The following is a 23,205-nucleotide window of genomic DNA, read 5'->3' on the forward strand; positions in this document are numbered from 1 at the left end:
AGTTTTTTCAACATGGACAAAAAGACCTTCAATTTGATATCCATATTGCAATATTCGATTTTTTTTTTTAACTCGAGTCTATAAGCGTCTCACAATCTTCTTGTTGGATTTTTTTTAATTTCACCTATCTAGTACACTTGGGTTATTAAGATAAATCTAACGATATCTTAATTACGTAAATCCGTTCAGCGGTTTGAGAGATATGAGGTAATAAAGAATATTACATTCATACAAGATACGCGCGAAAAACATTACCCTTCTTGCCGGGTAAAAAGTGTAGTGAGTCTAATGAAGTTGTTTATTTATGCAAGTAAAGGTTCTGATGTAAAAATAGCGGTTTTCTTGCGGAGAAAAGCGCAAATAAATATTGCAATTTCTCAAACCTGTTACTATCACTGCATCCGCTTATGGGCTGGGCTGTATTAGAAATTATATTTTCTAATCAACTATTATTGAGTGTGATATTGATCTTTTTTTTTAAGTTTTAATACATACTCATATCATATTAAGTCGTTATAGCCCAGTGGACCTCTACCTTCGATTCGGAGGGCGTTCGTTCGAATCCGGTACGGGGCATCCACCTCCAACTTTTCAGTTATACGCATTTTAAGAAATTAAATATCAGGTGTCTTAAGTGGTGAAGAAAGAACATCGTGAGGAAACCTGCATACCTAAGAATTTTTTCAATTCTCTACGTGTGTGAAGTCTGCCAATCCACATTGGGCCAGTATGGTCGACTAAGGTCTAACCCTCTCACCTCTCTCATTCTTATAGGAGACTCGTGCTCAACAGAGAGCCATATATGGATTGTTAATTATGATGATCATGTTAAGTCATTTTCAGCAAAACAAGTTTTATCTTCTCGTAGGTACATATACATCAGCATAAAGTAAATCAAAAATAAGTGCTTCTCTGGTATGCAGGTTTCCTCACGATGTTTTCTTTTACCGTTTGAGACACGTGATATTTAATTTCTCAAAATGCACACAACTGAAAAGTTGGAGGTGCATGCCCCGGACCGGATTCGAACCCACACCCTCTGGAATCGAAGGCGGAGGTCATATCCACTGGGCTATTACGGCACTGTCTTTGTAATGCCACGTAATGCCTAGTAAACTGACCGAGTTAAACATACTACGAGTAGGAGTATATAGGCGACAGTCTTAGAAAATCCATTTGACTCTACAATGTTATCTATACTGAATGAATTCACATTTACGAGTAATTTCCATGACAATACCCACGTTGTGCGTGAAATTTATTCATTGTCAGTCTGTCTCGAGTTATTAACACCTCCGTGAGTTTGAGAAGGTCAGGAGTAGGCTTGAATAATAGATAGTAAAGAAAATTTAGGTATAGGTAGTATATAGCATTTTGTTCTTTTTCACGCTTATATTAGCTTCACTTGTAAGAAAATCTTGTAATCTTAATTTGACACACTTCCCGGTCCTCGATTAGGATGAAATTTTGCACACGCTCTGAGTTCTGATGACAATACATGACTAGCTAAGAAAGATCATTACAGATCCAATATGGTGGCATCCCCAAGATGGCGGACTGGCAGTTTGAAATTCACCCCCACGATATGGATATCAAATGAAAGGGTTAGCTGTCAGGAATTCGAAAAAATAAACCTACCTACCTAAAAACCTAAATCCAATATGGCGGACCTCCAAGATGGCAGACAGGCTATTAGAAATGCATCCCCATGATATGTGTATCAAGCGTGTTTTTTTTAGTTTTTTAATCTATTCATGTCATTCAATTCTAGGTACTTACGAGTTTCATTCACGGAAAGTTTAAGAAAAAAAAATTATCAAGATTTTATATTACGACTTTGTTCACATTTTTAATTTACATATTCATTACTCATGCTAAATTACAGCTTTTCTTGTAGTAATAGTCTCTGCGCTGAGCCGCGGACAGACGGACGGACGGAAAGACAGACATGGCGAAACTATAAGGGTTCCTTGTGGACTACGGAACCCTACAAAAGGCACGGTTTAAATAAGAATCTACAATTCTAAATTGTTTCTACACAGAGTTATCCTTCATATTAATCCTACGTATTTGCCTAAGATCGAAGCTTTCAAAAAATAATAATATTCGTGTTAAGAAGCTTCTACTAAGTATCTACGCGGAAACTGCTAGAAATTACCAAATTAAGAGATGTTCTGATAAAATAATGGACAAATCGTATCTCTGGAGGATTATTATTCAAGTCTTTATTTTACTTTGAATTTCTTTAATGTTTTGAGTGAAATTTTCTTTGTTGAATCTGTTGATTGCCATTAGTTTGTTTTGTAGTAGCGCTGTTAATCCCACGTTATTAAAATATACTAGTGGATGACGTCTAGTATAACGGACTAGCGGACTTAGCGGACACCTACTAACTATAAACTACCTCACTGCCAAATTTCATCTTTGAACGTCAAGTGGTTTTCAAGATCTCGTGATGAATATCCTTTCGAATTTATATATATTAAAATGACTGTTGGTTAAACTTTTATATATGAAGAAAAATATGAAATATTATTTACAATGGAGCAATGTACTTTCAGATGATATATGATTGAAGTTCAGGGTTGGAATGACCGCTCTAGATCTAAACCGCTTTATGTGATTTAGATGTCTGAATCCTTATAAGATGTACATATTGTACAAGTACATCCATTGATATATTCACTGGTTTCTATTCTTCGAGCTGGAATCAATGCAGAAGGATTTATATTCAGCGTTGAATATATTGAAAAGTGTACTCGCTACGGAAATTGGAAGGCGAATGGATCGAGCGGAGGCAGAATTGAGCTTTCGTAATTTTATTTTAGATTCAATGCATTTTTACTCTCCTTATTTATACTTAAACGAGCTTTTGATATAGACAGCGCCTTTAGCTACATGAAACGGCTTCTTAGTGAAATGTACTTTCTGTGACTATATCCTTCTTGTTGTTAGTCTTTGTAATATTTTTCCTTTCAGTCACCGTGTATCGTTTATTATCGCTTTGAAGAAGGAAGGAATGGTATTTTGGAGCATGCATTTGCGTTGGATCAATACTGAATACTAATATTATAAAGCTGAAGAGTTTGTTTAAAAGCGCTAATCTCAGGAACTACTGGTCTGTATTGAAAAATTCTATCAGTGTTAGATAGCCCATTTATCGAGGAAGGCTGTAGGCTATATTATCCCCATATTCATACGGGAACTGGAACCACGTGGGTGAAACCTGCGCGGCGTCAGCTAGTCTTTCTATATAATAAGAAAAAAATATTATTTACATGAGGAGACATTTTAAATTTATTTTTACTAATTCAGAAAATGTATTGTTTTTGTATTTGAATTGAATTGTAATTACCAATAATGCAATTATACACATATAATCACAGAAAATTCAAATTTATAAGACACAAATTCTTAAATAACTCCAATAAAAAAAAACATTTTTGTTTAATATATATTTTTTTAAAAAATACATTTTGCAAGTTACAGCAATTTCCATTGTTGTGACTTGTAACTTCTATATACAGTACTGGCTAGGATGTCGCTAAGCAAGATGGATGAATACTGTTTACCATTTGTGCTAAGTTACCACATTATTCACTTTAACCGAGATTATTTTACGTACTCTATCACTTACCTGTCTTTGTGGTAGGTGTAAAGAGGTATAAATGATTTGTTTAAAATAAACCTATTTCAGACAAAAGAGTAGAATGATTTTTTTTAAACATGACGTCCGGTAAAACTCATCGTATGACCAACACAAGACTTTTCGCTGCAAGCATGTGGGTGACTTGCTTGAGAGTTTTCTATATTAAAAATCGGTAAAATTTTAAATGTACTTAATGGGTTAATCTCATTGAAGCTTACTCTGCTCTTCTACTAGTATATTGACAAAATGTAAACGTAAGTGAAGCCGCGGGCTAATCTAGAGTAATACAAAAGTGCTATAAAAGTGGTCAGACAGCGCCTACTTTCTTGTTTACTCGTATAAGCCCTCATTCGCACGAGAGTTTTTATACGTCCGGTATAAACGAATTAAAAAGCGTCCAAATATAGTATGTACAAGGTGTATTTCCAACGCCCGAAATTGAAATGCAACGCGGCTCGAAAAAAAGCGTCGTGTTTTAAAAAATGCTGTCGTGTGAATATATACTTGGGAATGTATTTGTTGTATTTCGACGCTTTTTTAACGTCCATAAATAAATAATAATTTATTTGATATATCATCCGTGAAAAGCCGACGAACCCATGCGACAACGTCACCCAGGTCCGACTAAATACTCTCGTACATACGTTTCACCCCGAAACCGGAGCATCCTCAGGAGATGTTGACTCTACAACGTGCAATATATTCATGATGAACTTCCGCAAAGTTACGCCTGTTTCTATCCAATTTTTAACGTCCGTTAAAAAAGCTCTAGTGCGAATGAGGGCAACTCTATTAATGTATTTGAACAGTGGAGATAAGAGCATGCGTTCGGACAAATAATTAGTTATGATTGCTTTTAAACGTGATTTGGATGTGGGCGATCAATCAATATAAACGGCCACTCTATTATACAGCTCATTGAGCGCCGGTCGAATGACTTTTCCTTTTAGATACGTATCAAACACTTCTCGATACTTACCTATTTGTTTCTGTGCTGGGCTCTGAGCTATAATCATATGAGGTAGGTACAGGGTTCGATTCCGTGTTTGCGCAAACAAATCAAGTTAAATAGTTTGCTTAATTTTTGACGGCCTCCGTGGCGCAGTGGTATGCGCGGTGGATTTACAAGACGGAGGTCCTGTGTTCGATCCCCGGCTGGGCCGATTAAGATTTTCTTAATTGGTCTAGGTCTGGCTTCGGCCGTGGCTAGTTACCACCCTACCGGCAAAGACGTACCGCCAAGCGATTTAGCGTTCCGGTGCGATGTCGTGTAAAAACCGAAAGGTGTGTGGATTTTCATACTCCTCCTAACAAGTTAGCCCGCTTCCATCTTAGATTGCATTATCATTTACTTGATTTTAGTCAAGGGCTAACTTGTAAAGAATAAAAAAAGGTTAAATTGCTCGTCAGTACATTGAAGCATAAGTTTTGAATAAGCTTTAAGTTTTAGCAAATTGTTGTGAATAGAAACAAACAATGCCCGTTAAAGGTTAGTAGGTCATGAACACAGCCTTAGCGCTATAATTTGAATATTTATGTATAAACTTTATTGTTCCTTAACGGTATTGGATATTCTTGTGGAAAATCCCCAAAAGGAGTGAAAAATAATTAACGATCAAATTACTATGCGCAACTAACTTTTTATATTTGCGCTGTTTGTTTTCCAAATGAATGTTAAATTAACTTTGCCTTTTTAAAGTTAGATTTCAAGCAGTGGAAATCCCATATTATTATTACCTAATTCTTTTTTATTCAAAGATGTAAAAATGTCTGCTTTGACTTGAGTAATTTAATAAACCACATATAATTAAGCGTAATTACAGCTTAAAAATACCTTTGAACAAGTAAAAAATTATGTTAAAGTAAGTAACAGCATAAAAATATTTATTTCGTGTTGCAAACTCGTCATTGTTGCAAGAAGTGAAAAACATTACCAATTATCTACATTTTTATACTAATTAACATATTGATGATTAGCGGACGCCTGCGACTTCGTCCGCGTGGAACCACGGATTTTTCCAAGATGAAAAGTAGCCCATGTTAATCCAGAGTAAAACCTATTTCTATTTAAAACTTCAGCCAAATTGCTTCAGTAGCCGCAGCGTAAAGGAGGAACATACATACACACACACTTACACACAAACTTTCTTCTTTATATGTCCTCTCCTTAATGTGTGATTTAGAAGTTGCAAAAATATTAATATTAACTTTTCAGGGTCTGACACTTTTCGATCAGAATTTTTTACTTGAATATTTTCAAGTATTTGCTTCGTAAATTTTACCGCAAGTTATTATTAGCAATACGATTTTCAGTAACCGTTTTCCCCGAGCATATTTTCCTGTTGGGATATCGTCCAAGTTCGAGATACAATTGGACGTTCTAATTACGAAAGTTAAGTCATGCGCAATAATATTGGTCAAAGAGAACAATTTAGTAAGTAATTTATTACGTACACACTTGTATTAAGGTGAAGATAAAAGTGAAGGAGCAGTTTCTATTTACGTAGGAGTGTGAGATTTGGAATTTATACGAGGACGAGGACTAGTAGACGTAGACGTATTAGTAGTCATCATTAACGACCCATAATCGGCTCACTGTTGAGCACGAATCTCCTCCCAGAATGAGAGGAGTTAGGCCAATAGTCCACCACGCTGGCCCAATGCGGATTAGCGGACTTCACACACGTAGAGAATTAAGAAAATTCTCAGGTATGCAGGTTTCCTCACGATGTTTTTCCTTCACCGTTTGAGACACATTATATATATTTTTTTTAAAATGCACATAACTGAAAAGTTGAAGGTGCAGGCACCTGACCGGATTCGAACCTACGTCCTTCGAATCAAAGGCAGGGGCTATGACCATTGGGCTATCAGAGCTGTATATATTCCCGTGGATATACGGGGATAAAATATAGCCTCTGATAATCACAAATAACGTGGCTATCTATTGGTAAAAGAATTTTCAAAAACAATTCAGTAGATCCAAAGACAACCTCTCCTCACATGTCTGTTTATAATATTAGTAGAGATTTTAAATAATTTATTTATACTGTTTTAACTTTATAAAGGTTTAGGATCAGAAGCTTTTTCCGTTTAAACATATAATTTCGTAACACCCTGTTCATATACACAATCTTTGTTATACAAACAAATGATGTGGAGTGCTCGAGCTGGGGTCAAGTTGTGTCGCTTTGCCGGTTCATTTGCCGATCGTCAAATAAATGACCTTTTAATGAGTTCACCACACCGAATTCCGCGCCTAATTTCGCTAACGAGGTCCCTGAAGTATTTTTGATCTCATTACGTACCGTTTTAGGGAAAAGTAGACGTTACCTAGATTCAAAATTCATTTATTTCAAGTAGGCTCAGTTTACAAGCACTTTTGATACGTCAGTTGACTATTTGTAAAGATTCTACCACCGGTTCGGAAGGCAGGTTCTGCTGAGAAGATACCTACAAGAAACTCAACAGTTGCTCTTTAAAAGATCATACAATATTATAATTTACAATTGATGACATTACAATTTCTTATAGTTTTACTTTCTATGTGAAGGTGGAAGCTGATCCAACGGCCTCCAAGCATCTTTATCATTAAGAAACTCATCAATGGTGTAGTAACCTCGACTAAGTTAATGTTTTTAACACATTGCTTAAAGATATGCATTGGCAGGTCCATCACAGTCTTGGGGATCTTGTTATAGAAGAGTACCCAGAGAGAGGTTCCTACATCGGTTGGTTCGCCTGTTTTTATGTTATTGAGTTTATGGTCTCCATTAGTTATATTTATCTTATTTCTTATTTTATATTATAGCTGTAGCTATATATTAGTAGACAGGGTCTTCTTCCTGTAACGCTTACCAAATCTCACGTAAGAGTATATTACGGTTAATTCATGAATAGTTGTACTATTCATGAAAGAATCGTCTGTGTCCGTATGTACTGTATTCTATGACAATATTGACAATTGTAATATGTTTGGTTTGATACTACTGGTTTTGATTTGACTCTACTCTTAATTTATAGTTTGCGCACTGAAAATAATAAGCCCTTATTTAACTGTGTTGAGTGATTGATGGTGTAACGGATATGTAGAGATAGACTTGTATTGGTACAAGATTAACACTTCTCATTCAGTGGTCTTTAATGTTCTGTGGGTTAACGTTACAAGGGTGTTTCCATATACGAGGGAATTTTTCAAAAAGTTATTTATTAAGCGTGGTATTGTTTGATTTGCAACTCAGTACCAACATTTTGTGCATAGTCCATATCGACTGTAATAATACATCGTTCATACATAATTCATGTTAAGTGTCTCCAACACCAATTATATTTTAAGGTTCAAACTTCAAACCATCCGTTTCTGTTGTCCTAATCTATAATCTAATAAATCAGGCCCGCTTTCCGTTCGCGCTTGAGCTCTAAGAGACTTACGCCAGCTACACACCATCAAGTTTCCGTCAAGTCAAATGGATGTGATCACTGAAAAAAATATCGAAACCATAGCTATAATCATATTTTGATGATTAGGATTCCCTACACATAGAGTAAAACGGAACGCTGTTACTAAGACTCCGTTGCCCGTCCATCCGTGTAGTGATATTTCACAGATAATGTACTTCTGTTACCACTATAAAAACAAAAACTAAAAACAATAAAATAAATATTTAATATTCACAATACAAAGGGTTTATTTACAACAAACGTAATTTTATTGCCTTTTTATAGATAATGGTACGGAACTCTTAGTGCGCGAATCCGACTCGCACTTGTCCGATTATTTTTTCACTGGCCAAATCATTAAGCATCCTGTAGACTTGACGGTAAATTTGATCGTGAGTGGCTGGCATTACAAATGCGTTTCTAGACCGAGATTCAGTTGTTTTTTAGCTCTTCGCCGTACAAAATACACTTTGCCGTTACAAAGGCTACACGATCTTTTATGCCGTGCCGCAGAGATCAAAGGGAACGGTATTGCTGTACTTAAAATGAAATTGGCTTTGATAAAAACGACGAATACACCAAGGCGAACCGATTTGCTATTGAGTATTCTATTTTTGTGGAACGTATTTTTTTGTACTTGTACATGTATATTAAATAAAAAAGTGTGGATTGTACTAGCTCACCCGGTTATCGTTGTTCTGTCTGTAATACTAAAATCTCGATAGTTACTTGGACAGTAGAAGGGTGAAAAAAACTTTACAACGAAATTCTCATACTTGCCAATTATACAGTTTCAGTTGTTTCGTTTGCGACCACAAATAATTTATTCAAATACACGCGTCATTCCTACGAGTACATAATACAGAACTTTTGTCAGATTATCTTTATTAAGCATCACTCAAAAACTATCCTATACTAAGTACCTATACCTATAATAAAAAAACCACCTTGGAACTCATAGTTATAGCGAAACAGCTAACACCTGCCACACTTAACCTGCCACAGACTCTTAAGTTTACAGGGATAATTTTACTAGTAGCGCGCCTAGGACAGTGAAAAAAATCACTTTTACTGCTAAAGTACCACGACCCCTTAAAGGTGTTTCATAGTTGTATATCTATTTCCCTCTAACATACGATTGTAATAGAGTTTAATAAAGTTGTCTCTTTTCCATCGCCGACTTTCCTATATTTATATAAGCTGTTCCTGTATGACGTCACTTGTTGCAGCTGCTGGGCAACGTGGTGGTGTTTGTGTGCGTGAACGTGGTTGGCGCGCTCATGCACTCGCTCATGGAGAACGCGCAGCGCCGCGCCTTCCTCGACACCAGGAACTGTATTGCAGCACGACTCGACATGGAAGACGAAAACGAAAAACTGGTAAGCGTATTCTCTCTCTCTCTCTCTCTATCGCGTAAGAAGACTCTGAGTTACTTCGCAGGCGATGGAAGTACCAGGGTACTACTACTAGGTACCAGTACCCTATTCGTAAAAACGAAGCCATTTAGTGACATGATGACGCTTAGAAGCCAGTCAGAGGTAATTGGTAGAATCATTTTGTACACACAGAATCACAGGTCACAGAAAACGTACAATACATATGTATTCTGTGACCAAGTTAGCTTTTTATGGCCATTTGTTGCACTGAAGGGATTATTTTGTCGTGTCACACAGCAACGCATATTTGTGTCACATCGACCACAGATATAAGAAGTAACTAGATTTATAAAGTGCCAACTGTTTGTATTGAAACCAGCGTACCCGGGGGCGTGGCCTTACAAACACATTTATAGTGTAATAATACTTATCACACTGATAAACTCTTCACTTAATTGGCTGTTTAATATTTTGTGAAAAAAGAAATATATTACCCTTATTTTAGAGTTGAAAATTATTTATTACTGTTGTCTCAGAACAAATGAAAATTCTTGAATGAAAATTCATGAATGAAATCTGTAGTACCGCTACTCGTCACTAGTTGTCTCTATATATAAGCTTTATTACCTTATAAATAAGATTCAAAATGATCCTAACTTTGTTTTATTAATGTTGTCTAGGGATGTGAAATAACGATAGTCTTAAACATCGATAGTCTCGTTACTCGCAGTAAATAAAACGAACGTCTGTTGTTTAAAAAAAAATTGAATTTTATAAAACTAAGAAGAACAACATAGGTCAATAAAAAATTAAAATATATGAAGAAACACACACAAGAAAGTAAAAAACAAGCATTTTTTTTAATGTACCACTCTAAAAAAACATTAATTCAACTGAAACTTTGCACGATTCGAGTTTACACAACAAAGAAGGTCAAACACAAGTCCATAACTTGTGTACTTGAAAAATTAAGTACTTTCCACGAAACCTTAACAAATAGGGGATAACCCTATTTCACCCTTTCTATTTTTATATTACAAATTACAATGCGGTTTTGCAAATTTTGCTTCCTCGCCTCGATTCATTTTTTTCCTCTCCGGATTCCTAAAAAATAATCCGAAAATTTCATCATTATCGTGTCATCATAATATAATAGTAGTAGATATAAAATATCGATATATTATTATAGACATCCCTAAATGAATAGCCAAATGACATATGGCAGCTGTTTAAATTCAAAACTAACATAAATCAAAATTACACTTTTTTCAGAAGAATTAAAACAAGAAAAATAAAAACTATGTTTTGGTATATTTTTCCTCTTTTATATAAAGCATAATATAATATAAACATTGGAATCATATTTTTAAAATGTTTTGCAGTTTTCTGATAAACTTAATTCTAGAGGAGATATTAAAAGCATAAAATATGCTGCTTTTCAATTGAAACCTTTGGCTTTGAAATCAATAAAATAATTGTATATTTATTGATTGATTATCTGTAACAATAAAATAATCGTATTAATCTTGTTTCACTGTCTCAAATCAATAAACATTCCCCTTCGTCGCTTGTGTCTTTTTATTTATTTATTTTATACTGCGGTGGTGTACACGTACACGTAATTTAATTTTTACTGATTCGACGCTTACATTTCTGTCTTTTTTTTATTAATTGACAGCTCTGTCATGATAGTGGAAACGTGGTGGTATTTAGAAGGAAAACGGCCACGAGGTAGATCACCAATCCGATGGTCGGATCTTTTCATAGAAACAGCAGCCCACACCTTTTATAATGCCATCTAGATGGCCTGTATCCGTACTCGATGGACGAGCATTGTTTATCGAAAGATGACGCCAAGGTGAAAGGCCAAAGAAAATGTTCGTTTAGGTACATTTTATATGCTTAACAACCAGTTTTTAAATAATATAAAAAGGTACTTCATTTAAAAATTCACTTTATTATTAAAAGCTGGAGCATTCCTAAATATTGAAATTTTGTATGTTCGACTGACAACGCGCAACTCAGAATCAACGCGCAACTCAGAGCAGTTTAGATTATATTTCGCACGTTAACAATGAAAATTCAAAATTCAAATGGTTACAATTTCTTGTTGTAAATTTGATGCAAAATCAATGGGTGTTTTCGTTAAATATAAAATAACAAGGATTATTAATATTAATAATTAATACATTTAATTGGGAATAGAAGAATTATTGCAATAAAATCATTTTTGTATATTTTTGATTTATGATAGTTTTGTTGTTGTTGTTGACGCAGCAAATGTATGCCCACTGGTGTCAACAGAATCTTCGAGAAATTCGAACTTGTATTAAAATAAAGTAAACTTTAGTACTATCCCCGTAAAGTTCATTTTAGTTTGTGACTTTGAGTAAAATTATTTTTTCATATTTTAATGAAAATATAATAAAATACGTCTTAACGATGGTACGAAACACCATAATTTGATAAATATTTGTGGCGGCTATCATTTGTGTATTCCAAAACGGCACAATTCAGCATTTTTCTAATCGTTTTTAATTATTTTCAATTACCGAATTTGACAACCGCAGGACGTAACGTGTCAGTCAACGAAACAAGACTGCTAGTACATGCGCGGATAGGCTTGCGAAGCTCCGCAGACCCGGGTGTAAGCGGGCCACGCCCCTATGCTACTTCTATTGCTAAAAGCGTTAGCTTTTAGCGATCTCTGTTCTGTGACATCGACGATCACTAGCGTATACTACGATCTGTGACTACGATAGACATCACACTAACGTTCGTTGTGCCAACTTCAATACATCGGCTCCCAAATTAAATACAATTTTGTCAAGGAGGAAATCTCTAGAAATACTAAAACTATGATAGATTAAACCACTGCATTTTGGGAGGCCCCTCGTTCATATCTGTGTACCCAGGAAAACTAATATTTGATAATCCAACATTTAAACGCATCACTGTCGAGGTCTTGTCTTATTTGTAATTGATTACTATTTTTGAACACATTCACACCAGAGTGTGATGTTTTGTTTATAGCGCGGTGGTAACGTCAGAGTCAATTCACATAGCTGGATAGTAAAAACAAATTGTCCAAATAACGTCTAAAAACTCGTAATTGTAAAACAAATCAACTCCTGTTTATTTGTTCCGGAGACAAACAAAACGTATAAAACCTTCTCCCAGACTGATTTGCTCTCGGCAAATATTTGCCCCGTCACGAACGAGTCCGACCACGAGAGACTAAGTGCGCTTATCATTATTGCTCCAGACTGGCGAACAAAGTTGGGATTTAGCCACGATTTAGCTCAACAGGCGGAAGAATTTAATGCAGTCGACTACTAAATTATAGATATGCATAGCTACGCTACGCTCGGTAAAGAAACGTCGTACACTTATTAAAAACAACATCCAGGAATGGAAAATCAATTTGAAATAACGCTTGTTTTTCAGTTTGCTTGGAACTTTCGTCTGTAAACTTAGATATAGGTATGTGTTTAAGCACTCGATAGGTATGTCATATAAAATTGACTGCTTTTATGCATCCAAATAGTGTTCATTTACACGAGCGGCGGCTGCTACCGACGACTGCAGTCGGCGACCCTCGACGACTGCGGTGGTCGGTAGCAGTTGCCACTCGTGTAAATGAACCCATAGACTCCTACAGAACAATTTCTGTAGGGTCGTAACTACAGAAATTGTTCTTGGTATTTGATAGTTCTATAGTCCAGTTCAGTTCAGTTATATAGTTCAGAGATCTGAACCGCTACGTCGTCGAAATTCCTCAGACGCGTACTAAACGGTTTAGTTCCTCTTTCCTTATATGCACTGCAAAGATGTGGAATGCTCTCCCAGCTTCAGTTTTCCCCACCACCTGCAATATGGGTATCTTCAAGTCAAGAGTGAATAGGCATCTTCTAGGCAAGTGCGTTCCACCATAGTCTGCATCATCGCTTACCATCAGGCGTGATTGCAGCTAAGCGCTTGCTTATGCAAAATAAAAAAAAATTAAAAAAAATAGTAAATTCTACATAGATATTCACTGTTCATGTACAATGTACATTCTATACTTTAAGTGAAGTTCTCTTGTGCGATAAATTTGACTTTAGGTCAGGAGAGAATTTTATCAGATTTTTTGGATATTATTTGTTATTTCCATCCGAACTAAATTAAGTCTAATAAAATATAAAATAGGTGTAGGTACAAAAAGGTAATTCTACGGCAATATCGATTTTCTTTCTAGACTGTAGATCCCTTTTATGTAACCCAGCCTCCAGGCATCATGTTGTAATATATTCATGTCATTAGGACGAGTTGTTACGGACGGCCTTATAAAAGGTTTTTTTTCTATCCCTTGGGAAAAAAATATTTTTGGCTAACAGATACCCTGTATGTTTATTTTTACATAATATTATGGAAAAAGAATGTACAAAAATATGATAAAATTGTCTGTCCGTATTTAATGTTGAATGGGAATCACCTTAATACAATTATAGAATACTGTTGGTCCCAAAAATTAAATCAAAAGGGGGTGTAACAGAAGTTTAAAGTTTGTATGGAAAGTCTTAAAGTTATCAAGTTACATTTGTAAAAATTGATATGTGTACTTCTAAAAAAATACTAAATATAATGTAATTCAAGAATTTTCAAAATTCCACCCCCAAATGGTTAAAAAGGGTTTGATGATTTTTTAAAGTAAATAGTTCATGTTTTGAGTTATAGTTTTGTAAAATGATAGTTTATGTTTTAAATAAAAGGGGTTGAAATTGGGGTTGAAAGCTTACATAGATTTCCACGCGGACGAAGTCTCAGGCGCCCATTAGTTCATATCATAAAGCGTGGTCTTGTCAACAGGAACGATTGCTGCTATCCGTACTTCCGCAGCATGTCGCCATGGAGATGAAGAACGACATAATATCGCCTGTCGAGGGACAGTTCCACAAGATTTACATACAGAAGCACGAGCAAGTCAGGTGAGTCAGATCGATTATATTAGCAAGGCTTTGCGCGGTTCACCGCAACGTTATTAGAGCCTAGAGACCTGTATTACTAAACCAACGTTTTGAATGTTCATTAGGTGTTTCTATATTATGTGTTTATGCCATCAACAGATCGTATTTGTAAGAAAAAAATTCGATAATCATCTTTAGACATTCTGGCTGGTGGGAGGCTTCGGCCAATGTTTAATTCCTTCCCCTTCTATTTAAATTTTCCCATGTTTTATTTAGCCTAAAAATTTACAAAAATATACCATAAAACATGGACGATTTGTATTGAAAAAACGTCAACCTTTTTTTAACCCTTTAGGGGTTGAGTTTTAAATATATTTGAATCACATTAAATTTCGAATTTTTTATGATTAATGGACTCATTTTTCTAATTTTAACTTTATTTTTGAAGGACTTTTCATACAAACTTTTAACCCTTTTGATGTTATTTTAAGTGTCCTATAACCTTCTCCGTGTTATAATCTCAAACCATGCCAAGTTTCTTTTGAATTCGTCTTACGTCTTACGTCTAATACGAAAAATATGACCGTTACTGTACCTGATGATTACTTCTTAGTCGGGCAATTCTTTATTATATTATATCTACTACAAAATAAAATAGTTTGATGATACAAGGAAATACTTTTCTTGGTTTTTCCTACAGTAATCTGTAAAGGAGTTACGAGTAAAACTGTAAAGTTTCATAGTTTTAGTTATTTTACCTTTATCTTGGTTATATATATTTTACTATTGTATGGTGATTTACAGCTGAAGATTGGATGTCCACTGTACATGTTATTATAAAGATTTATGTTGCGTTACTTTTACTTGGCAATGTATCTTATCGGAGCATTGCGGTTCTGGCCAACCTCCAAACTGACCCACAAATGGTTCCTCGCGTCTCAATAACCTGCCTTTATTGATTCAATTTCACAGCAATACTAATCATAATGATTAAATTAATATTGATATGAACTCTAAACGCTGCGGTAATCAATTTATAAAGCGGTTTAAGTTATCTAAACGAGAGCCTACGATGGTCTACTACTTATGTATGATACGAGGATAGGCTGGCAATTGCCAACCTTTTTATAATTAGGTATACTTGGTTATCGCACATTCTTACTCTTGGTCCATAAATTGCATATCGTACATCTACGAGTAATTTTAATCAATTCATTCTAAACATTCTCCTTTCCCCTTGAATCAAACGCTAATTGTGACCATCTATTGATGAAGACTGACCCTCAGATGTGGATTTTCATTTAGGAATCTTAACTTACTTTTAGCTGGTGTGAGGCTTTCGGCCGTGGCTAGTTACTACTAGATTTAGCGTCCCGGTACGATATCGTGTAGAAACCGAAAGGGGTGTGGATTTTCATCCTCCACCTAACAAGTTAGCCCGCTTCCATGTTAGATTGCATCATAACTTGCCATCAGGTGAGATTGTAGTCAAAGGCTATCTTGTAAATATTAAATTAAAAAAAATACATTGGTAGTAAATTTGGTAAAAAATATTACAGAAAATAAAAAGGAACAAACGATTCTGAATTCTGAATCGTAAGATTGCATTTTTACCGATGTGACGCAAGTAACCAAATTTGACTCCAATCAAAAGTCAGGGAGTTCTAATAGCTTTCAAGAACAATGTCATACGGGCCTAGGGACTCGCACGATGGAATGCCAAGAGACAAAGTTTAAATAATGAAAGCTTGTAAAATATAAATGGCGAGTGCCCAACAAAGCCAAGACTTCGTTATTAAAGTTCAAATATGTTTGCGCATGACCCATATGCCTATTTACAAAACATCATAAATATTAAAAATCTGTGTCACATCCCCCTAAACAAAACAAAAGCTCTTGGCTGTGACTAATACGAAGAAGCAAATAAAGCGAAAGTAATTCGGGAAGGCAAGGACAAGGGGTGATGTGTAGCGGCTCTGACGGATCAATTTGCGTAAAATTTGGTGTCATCGTGACAAATTGCTTTTTTCGTGCGGTCATCACCCTGTTTATTGAGTTAGATCTATGTTTACATTTATTGAGTTCTATCTATGTTTACACATCGTTTTTCTTCAGTTCTGTTCTAAAATAAAATAGATGAAAGCTAAAAAAGATAAAAGATCACAAGACATCTACTATGAATAAATGCATTAATTATATTAATATTAATTTCTTATAAAAGAACACGGCTAAAACTCACGTCGGACTAGTTTAGAAATCATACGGGGCGCTTAGTCATGAGCTAGTTCTGCAACGCAGCACGATCGAAACTGCGACGCGGCGGCACGCGCAGCCGCTCGCAGCGCGCGTTGGGAGAGAAGCTGAGGCGTGGGGAATGAAGGTTCCGTTACACACATTAATGATATTTAATACTGAATACAAAATATAACAAAACTAGCGGACGCCCGCGACTTCGTCCGCGTAAATTTCGATGTCAACTTTACTACTACCCCTACCCTACCCTACCCCTACCCTACCCCACCCCTACCCTACCACTACCCCAACCCTACCCTACCTAACCCCTACATCTACCCTACCCCTACCCTACCCTACCCCAAACCTACCCCTACCTTACCTACACCCTACCCCCATCCTACCCCTACCCCCATCCTACCCCTACCCTCCCCGTACCCTATCCCTTTCCTACTTTATCTCACGCCTATCCTACCCCTACCCTACCACTTCCCTATCCTACCCGTACCTCTACCCTACCACTACCCTACCTCTACCCTACTACTACCCTAAACCCAGCCCTAAACCTACCCTACCCCTACGCTTTCCTACCCGTACCCTACCCTACTCTATAAATTGTCTATCTTACTCCTACCCTTAATAAAATCGGTCCAGCCCTTCGAGAGTGGTGCGATGACCGAGGGAAATAGAGACTTCTATGCTAATTATATAAATAGGTAAAGTTTGTGTGGTTGTAGGAGGTAATCTCTGGATCTACTGGACCGATTTGGAAAATTGTTTTACCAATAGAAAGCTACGTTATTTGCGAGTGTCATAGGCTATGTTTGATCCCCATATTCACACGGGAACGGAAACTACGTAAATGAAAACGCGTGGCGTCATATAGCGGAATTTATGCATCTTTTAGTAATTTTGTATTATTTCCGAAACTATTTAAGTAATTAACATACAGTAAGGGCAAATCTTATCTCCATAATATCCTTGTGATTATTAAATAATTTATTTTAATAAGGATTAAAGTTTAGTTGTATAAATAATGACGTAAACCTAAGTATATAAAATTAATAATTTTTAAAACACAAAAGGTACTATATCTGCTAATATATAGAAGATAGATATATGGTGTCGCGGACTTTTTTGTAGAACTTTTAAAGATACATAAAGTCTCTATACATTAATTTCAATTTTACACAATAGTTAAGGCAGAGCGTGCGAATAAGTCTGTTTAAGAGGATTTTCAGTCCGACCTGTATGACAAAAACTGTGATATCTCGGCTAATATATATGATACCTATATAAAATATAGCCTATAGCACTCCCTGATAATGTAGCATTCTACTGGTGAAAGAATTTTTAAAATCGGACCAGTAGTTCCGAAGATTACCCCATTTAAAAAATGTGACAAACTTACAAACTTACAAACTTTACCTCTTTATAATATTAGTATAGATGTATAAAATGTAGGCAACAACCGAGTACCGAGTATTGCTGTAGGTATCCAACTGGCTATAGCACAGATTTGTGATATAGTATCTAAGATAGTATTCTATGGTTTATTAACTTGAGCTTTAGTGTAAGTGCCAATATAATGAAGTTGTCTTCTCGCAATTAGTTATATTAAAATTTTTGAAAGGCACGTTTGAATCTCCTTTGGAGTTTATTTTTATTATAGTTAACATCCAACAGGTTTTTAATTTAAATACACAAAAAATCTTAAAATACAACTTTTATATTTCAAATGTTCAGATTTTAAATAAATACAAAAACGTATCAAAAAAATATTCTATGGTTTTTATTAAAAATACTCACTGTATCGACTTAACACGAATGTTTTGTGTATACAATCGATAGCTTTTAAAACGAGCTAACGATTAAAACCATAATGAAAGTTCTATTTCTTTGAGTCAAAACTAAAAGGAAATTTCCTAAAAAACCTACAAAATGACCGCAAATTAGCAGCGCTTCCCTCTCCACTACATATGACTTACTAGCTCACGCCGCGCTGTTTCGCGTGGTTCCCGTTCCCGTAGGAATACGGATATAATATATAGCCTTCCTCGATAAATTCGATATCTAACACTGAAATAATTTTTCAAATCGGACCAGTAGTTCCTGAGATTAGCGCGTTCAATCAAACAGACAAACAAACTCTTCAGCTTTTTAATATTAGTATAAATAAGAGTTTTAACAGAGCGTAAAAAAATCTTTGATCCTTCTCTATCCTATGGTGGATAAATAAGATAGTTACGTAGCTACAGTACCAAACGGTATCCCCTGATTTTGTAACATTCGGTTTTTTGACACCCTACTATGGAAGCAATTTTAAAGACGTATTCACATCAAATAAATCTAAAAAGAATAAATAAGAATATACGCAAACACAATACGTGAAAATAACTTGTAAAATGGTTACTATTTTCAAACACCAACGCAATTAAATATTCACTTGGCACTACCATTATGTCTCATGTTCAAAGTAATGATGTAATTCACACATCAGTGGTCGCTACGCTTCGAGTCATTGACACGTCTTGAACGACAACACATACCTACCATCTCTAATGTTCACGTTTGTATAAAGTCCAACTCCTATTATACTATACTACTGTTTACTCCATTTGTATATGTGTCCCCAGATAGCTTTGAAAGACAAGCTTTATTTTTATCTAGCGGCTTTAGGAAATCACAACATTTGTCAATATAGACTACGGAAAATGTACTAAAACGTTCGTATTGTTCTGGTCTGCTCGTAAAGTATCGTGTATTTCACCAATTTCAATATCGTACATGTGCCGTAATGTAAAGTAAAATGCACATGTGCCGTAATGTATTAAAAAACCCTTATCAAACGTTTAAAAACGAACGGTACTTTTTTAAATCTTGGCAAAGAGTGCTCAACATTTTATGAATAAAATTAACTTTGTGAGATAAAATATAATAAAAAAACTTTTAATTCTTTAATTTTAATAATTTTGACAATAAATGTCAACTGTATAAGAAACACAAAAATATTAATTTACTTTATTAGTAATGCTGGCTGTTTTTGGTGCTTTTGTCTAAAAAAACAAACGCTGATGTGCACACTTCGTTATCTGTGCAAAAATGACAAACGTATCAAAATGTCATCGGAAAACAGGCAAAGATGCAAATTACTTTTCAGAAAGTGTGTTCAAAATGTGTTTCCTCGCAAATGTGTTATAAAACATCGTATGACATACGTGCGCTTTGATAATTACAACCTCTGCTTCCTTACTATAGCTCTCGCCTTTGGCTCGAGCTGCAATATCGCCTCGGCTGTAATTTTCAACTTACCGCACTTATATCATAATGTACTATTACGGCACGCTTGGCTTTGTTTTTTAAATTATATTAAGGTAAAAAGGGGGAAAATTTCATGTAATAACTTGGTCATTTATTGGGTCACAAAATGTAAAAACATGTCAAGTTTTAATTAGGCAGCAGAGGCATTAAAAAGTTAATAATAAATTGAGAGAAAATGTTTTCCTTATATTGAGTCTTAAAATTAAGATACGCTCGTAAACGGACAAGGGCGAATAAAGTAAGTTAACAGTCCATTAAGTGGCTAAATTGGAAGTTAATTAATTACATAACTGAAGTAAACATTTATAATTTAATGGTTATTTAATACTTTTTAATTCTTTAACGAATAATATTATCAATTTTATTAAACTGGTGAATGTAATGAACGAATGTAATTCGAATGTAATTTATTGTAATATAATAAATGTAATGAATATTACATTTACTTGTAGGAAATACTCGTGCAAACAGTTTTATATAACTGTTGAATTAAATAAAACATAACAACCGAGTTACGCAGCAGCGTATCAGTTATCAACGTATTGTTTGATTAAACGCGCAAATCTCAGAAACTACTGGTCCAATTTGAAAAATTTTTTTGGTGTTAGATAGCCCATTTATCGAGGACGTCTATAGGCTATATATTATCTCCGTATTCTTACGGGCACGTGAACCACGCGGGTGAAACGGGTCAGCTATTATAATAATAAATGTAACAACTACTGTAGAAACATTACGTACGTACAAACGTACTCTAGTCAAAGTATTACATTACCGTAATCGAGACGAGCACAATGCTCACTCTAATAATGATGCATCTTCAAACATTGCACTTGTGAATGTGAAACTATGCGAATGCATCAATCAGTGTACATTATATTGAGATAGAGAGTTGTACTGTTACTTATAATGATACTAGCTAACGCCGCGCGGTTTCACCCGCGTGGTTCCCAGTCCCGTAGGAATACGTGGATAATATATAGCCTATAGCCTTCCTCGATAAATGGGCTATCTAACACTGAAATAATTTTTCAAATCGGACCAGTAGTTCCTGAGATTAGCGCGTTCAATCAAACAAACAAACAAACTCTTCAGCAGCAAAAAATATGTGCAGTAAAATTCGATGAATGGCAGCGTTACGTTTTTTGTGCGCAACCTATTCTGCACACCATGCGCAAGCTGTTGGCGGGCGCGAACTCCGCGGCCTGCTGCTCCTCGGTTGCGCACCTTTCATTTTTCTGGCGTAGGTATTGAGAAGTACATAGTGTATGCTGCGGGGCAACATACACCTATGTAGACAGTCGATCTGAAAGAGTAAACTCCATTCGTGCGTGCTGAGCTGAGACATACTTTATTTTTTTGTTTATATTTTATTATAAATTCTATAAGTAGCAGACCGTAGTTGGGAAGGAAGGGAAGACATTAAGCCGTCGCTCGCGGTCATTATCACTAACATCTGATAGTGATCGGTAAGAGTCAAACACGGTTACAAGACGAAGCTTGCCAACACTCATTATCTCCAAATTCCCCAGAGGCCAGTGCCATTAAGAATGGGTTGATAATAATTGACAGAGAGGCCTGTGCCATTAAAAATGGGTTGATAATAATTGAGGAAAAGTACCTAACTAGTACTAACGACATTCAATATTGTGAAAGATTGTAAGAATGCTATAAATCATCCTTAGACTAATTACTAGGACTAGTATCGCACGCAAATTCACGAACAAAATATTCTGTAATTTTTTGAAGAAAACGAACTTAGATTAGGTATCCAACTGCCAATTGGCATCAGGGTAGCGTGGCGAGTCTACGCTCCATCAAGTCTTACAAGGACTACTATTACAATACTGAAGAGTTTATTTGTTTGTTTGATTAAACGCGCTGATCTCAGAACCTACTGGTCCAATTTGAAAAATTCTTTTGGTGTTAGATAACCAATTTATTGAGGAAGTCTATAGGCTATATATTATCTCCGTATTCTTACGGGAACGAGAACCACGTGGGTGACACCGCGCGGCGTCAGCTATAATAATAATAAATGTAACAACTTCTGTAGGAACACGTACATACTCTAGTTAAAGTATTATTTTACCATAATCTAGACGAGCACAATGCTCACTCTAATAATGATGCAACTTCAAACCTTGCACTCACACTGTAGTATGCCTACATATAGTATAATATAGGCTGATAACTCAGACCAATTACATAAGGAACTGCCTCGTTAGACGTTACTTTTCTGTCAAAGTATACATCAACAATGCGTCATCAACAATCTAATGCGATTAAATTAACTATCTCAATACAATCGACGTTTCATATTTGAAATTGTGTTCGTCGGTTAACACAGAGGAATTAGAATATGGAGATGCATCGCACTCAAATTCACAAACAAAATTGTCTGTCGTTTTTTGCGAGGGCGAGGTAAACTCACACATCGAAAATATTTAACACCATTAAAAATATTCTATGTCCATACACTACACACAACTATAAATTTGATTCGCATCGATTCTTTTTAGAAATTGTTTTTTTTACAAATTTGGTAAAATTAAGGTATAAATACGTTCAAATAAAACGTTACTCCATCTTTTACTAAACTACAAGTTTTTGGCCGTTTTTTATGTCATTTAACTACACAAACCGGCATTTTAGGGAGCTTTTTAATGAAACTTCGATTCTATAGCAATAGTTTTTATAAACGGGTTAGATCATAGATTTTTGATCTTTGCCAGAGGGGTAACGGTTAGCGAGGCAGGTCCTGTTATTTAATAGTCTAAGTCGGTTAAAGAGCTCCGTAAAAATACCTTTTTGTGTAGTTGAATCGACTACAATCTTTAGAATCTAAACAACTTCTAGTTTAGTATTTATACTATACTCAGCTCGAGCTCAGCAAGTCTTATTATTAGCAAGCATTATTGGTTGATAATGATGATATAGTAAAGGGTAGTAAGAACGGTATTAAACAAATAAATAAAATAAATGGGTAAAGACATAAATCAATGCACTATTTTATGAAAAGTTAATTATCCGTCGGCTGATTGGCTTTAGATGTGTTGTTACTACACATGTTTTATATGATTGACGAGTTTAATTGCACGCGGTTTTAACGCCATTTTTAATGTGTTGACCACAGATTAAATAGTTTTCCAACATACAATTTACGCATTAATTAGCAGTGTTTAAATATAATTAAACGAAATCCTGTTCGGGTTTAGCAAATATTTGGCCTAGATTAAAA

General features: G+C 35.3%; 1 protein-coding gene across 4 annotated transcripts in view; it reads left to right on the forward strand.

Moving 5' to 3' along the window:
* Positions 1 to 23,205, forward strand: part of LOC112053190 (Ca(2+)/calmodulin-responsive adenylate cyclase) — a 127,575-nt gene that overhangs the window by 41,730 nt on the left and 62,640 nt on the right. For all 4 annotated transcript variants that reach the window (XM_052881663.1, XM_024092521.2, XM_052881664.1 and 1 more), the window contains exons 4-5: positions 9,319 to 9,468; positions 14,314 to 14,432. In XM_052881663.1, coding sequence (XP_052737623.1) covers positions 9,319 to 9,468; positions 14,314 to 14,432 — 269 coding nt within the window. The remainder of the gene's footprint in view (positions 1 to 9,318; positions 9,469 to 14,313; positions 14,433 to 23,205) is intronic.

This window comes from Bicyclus anynana, chromosome 5 (assembly GCF_947172395.1).
Source record: "Bicyclus anynana chromosome 5, ilBicAnyn1.1, whole genome shotgun sequence".
Classification (NCBI taxonomy): Eukaryota; Metazoa; Arthropoda; class Insecta; order Lepidoptera; family Nymphalidae; genus Bicyclus; species Bicyclus anynana.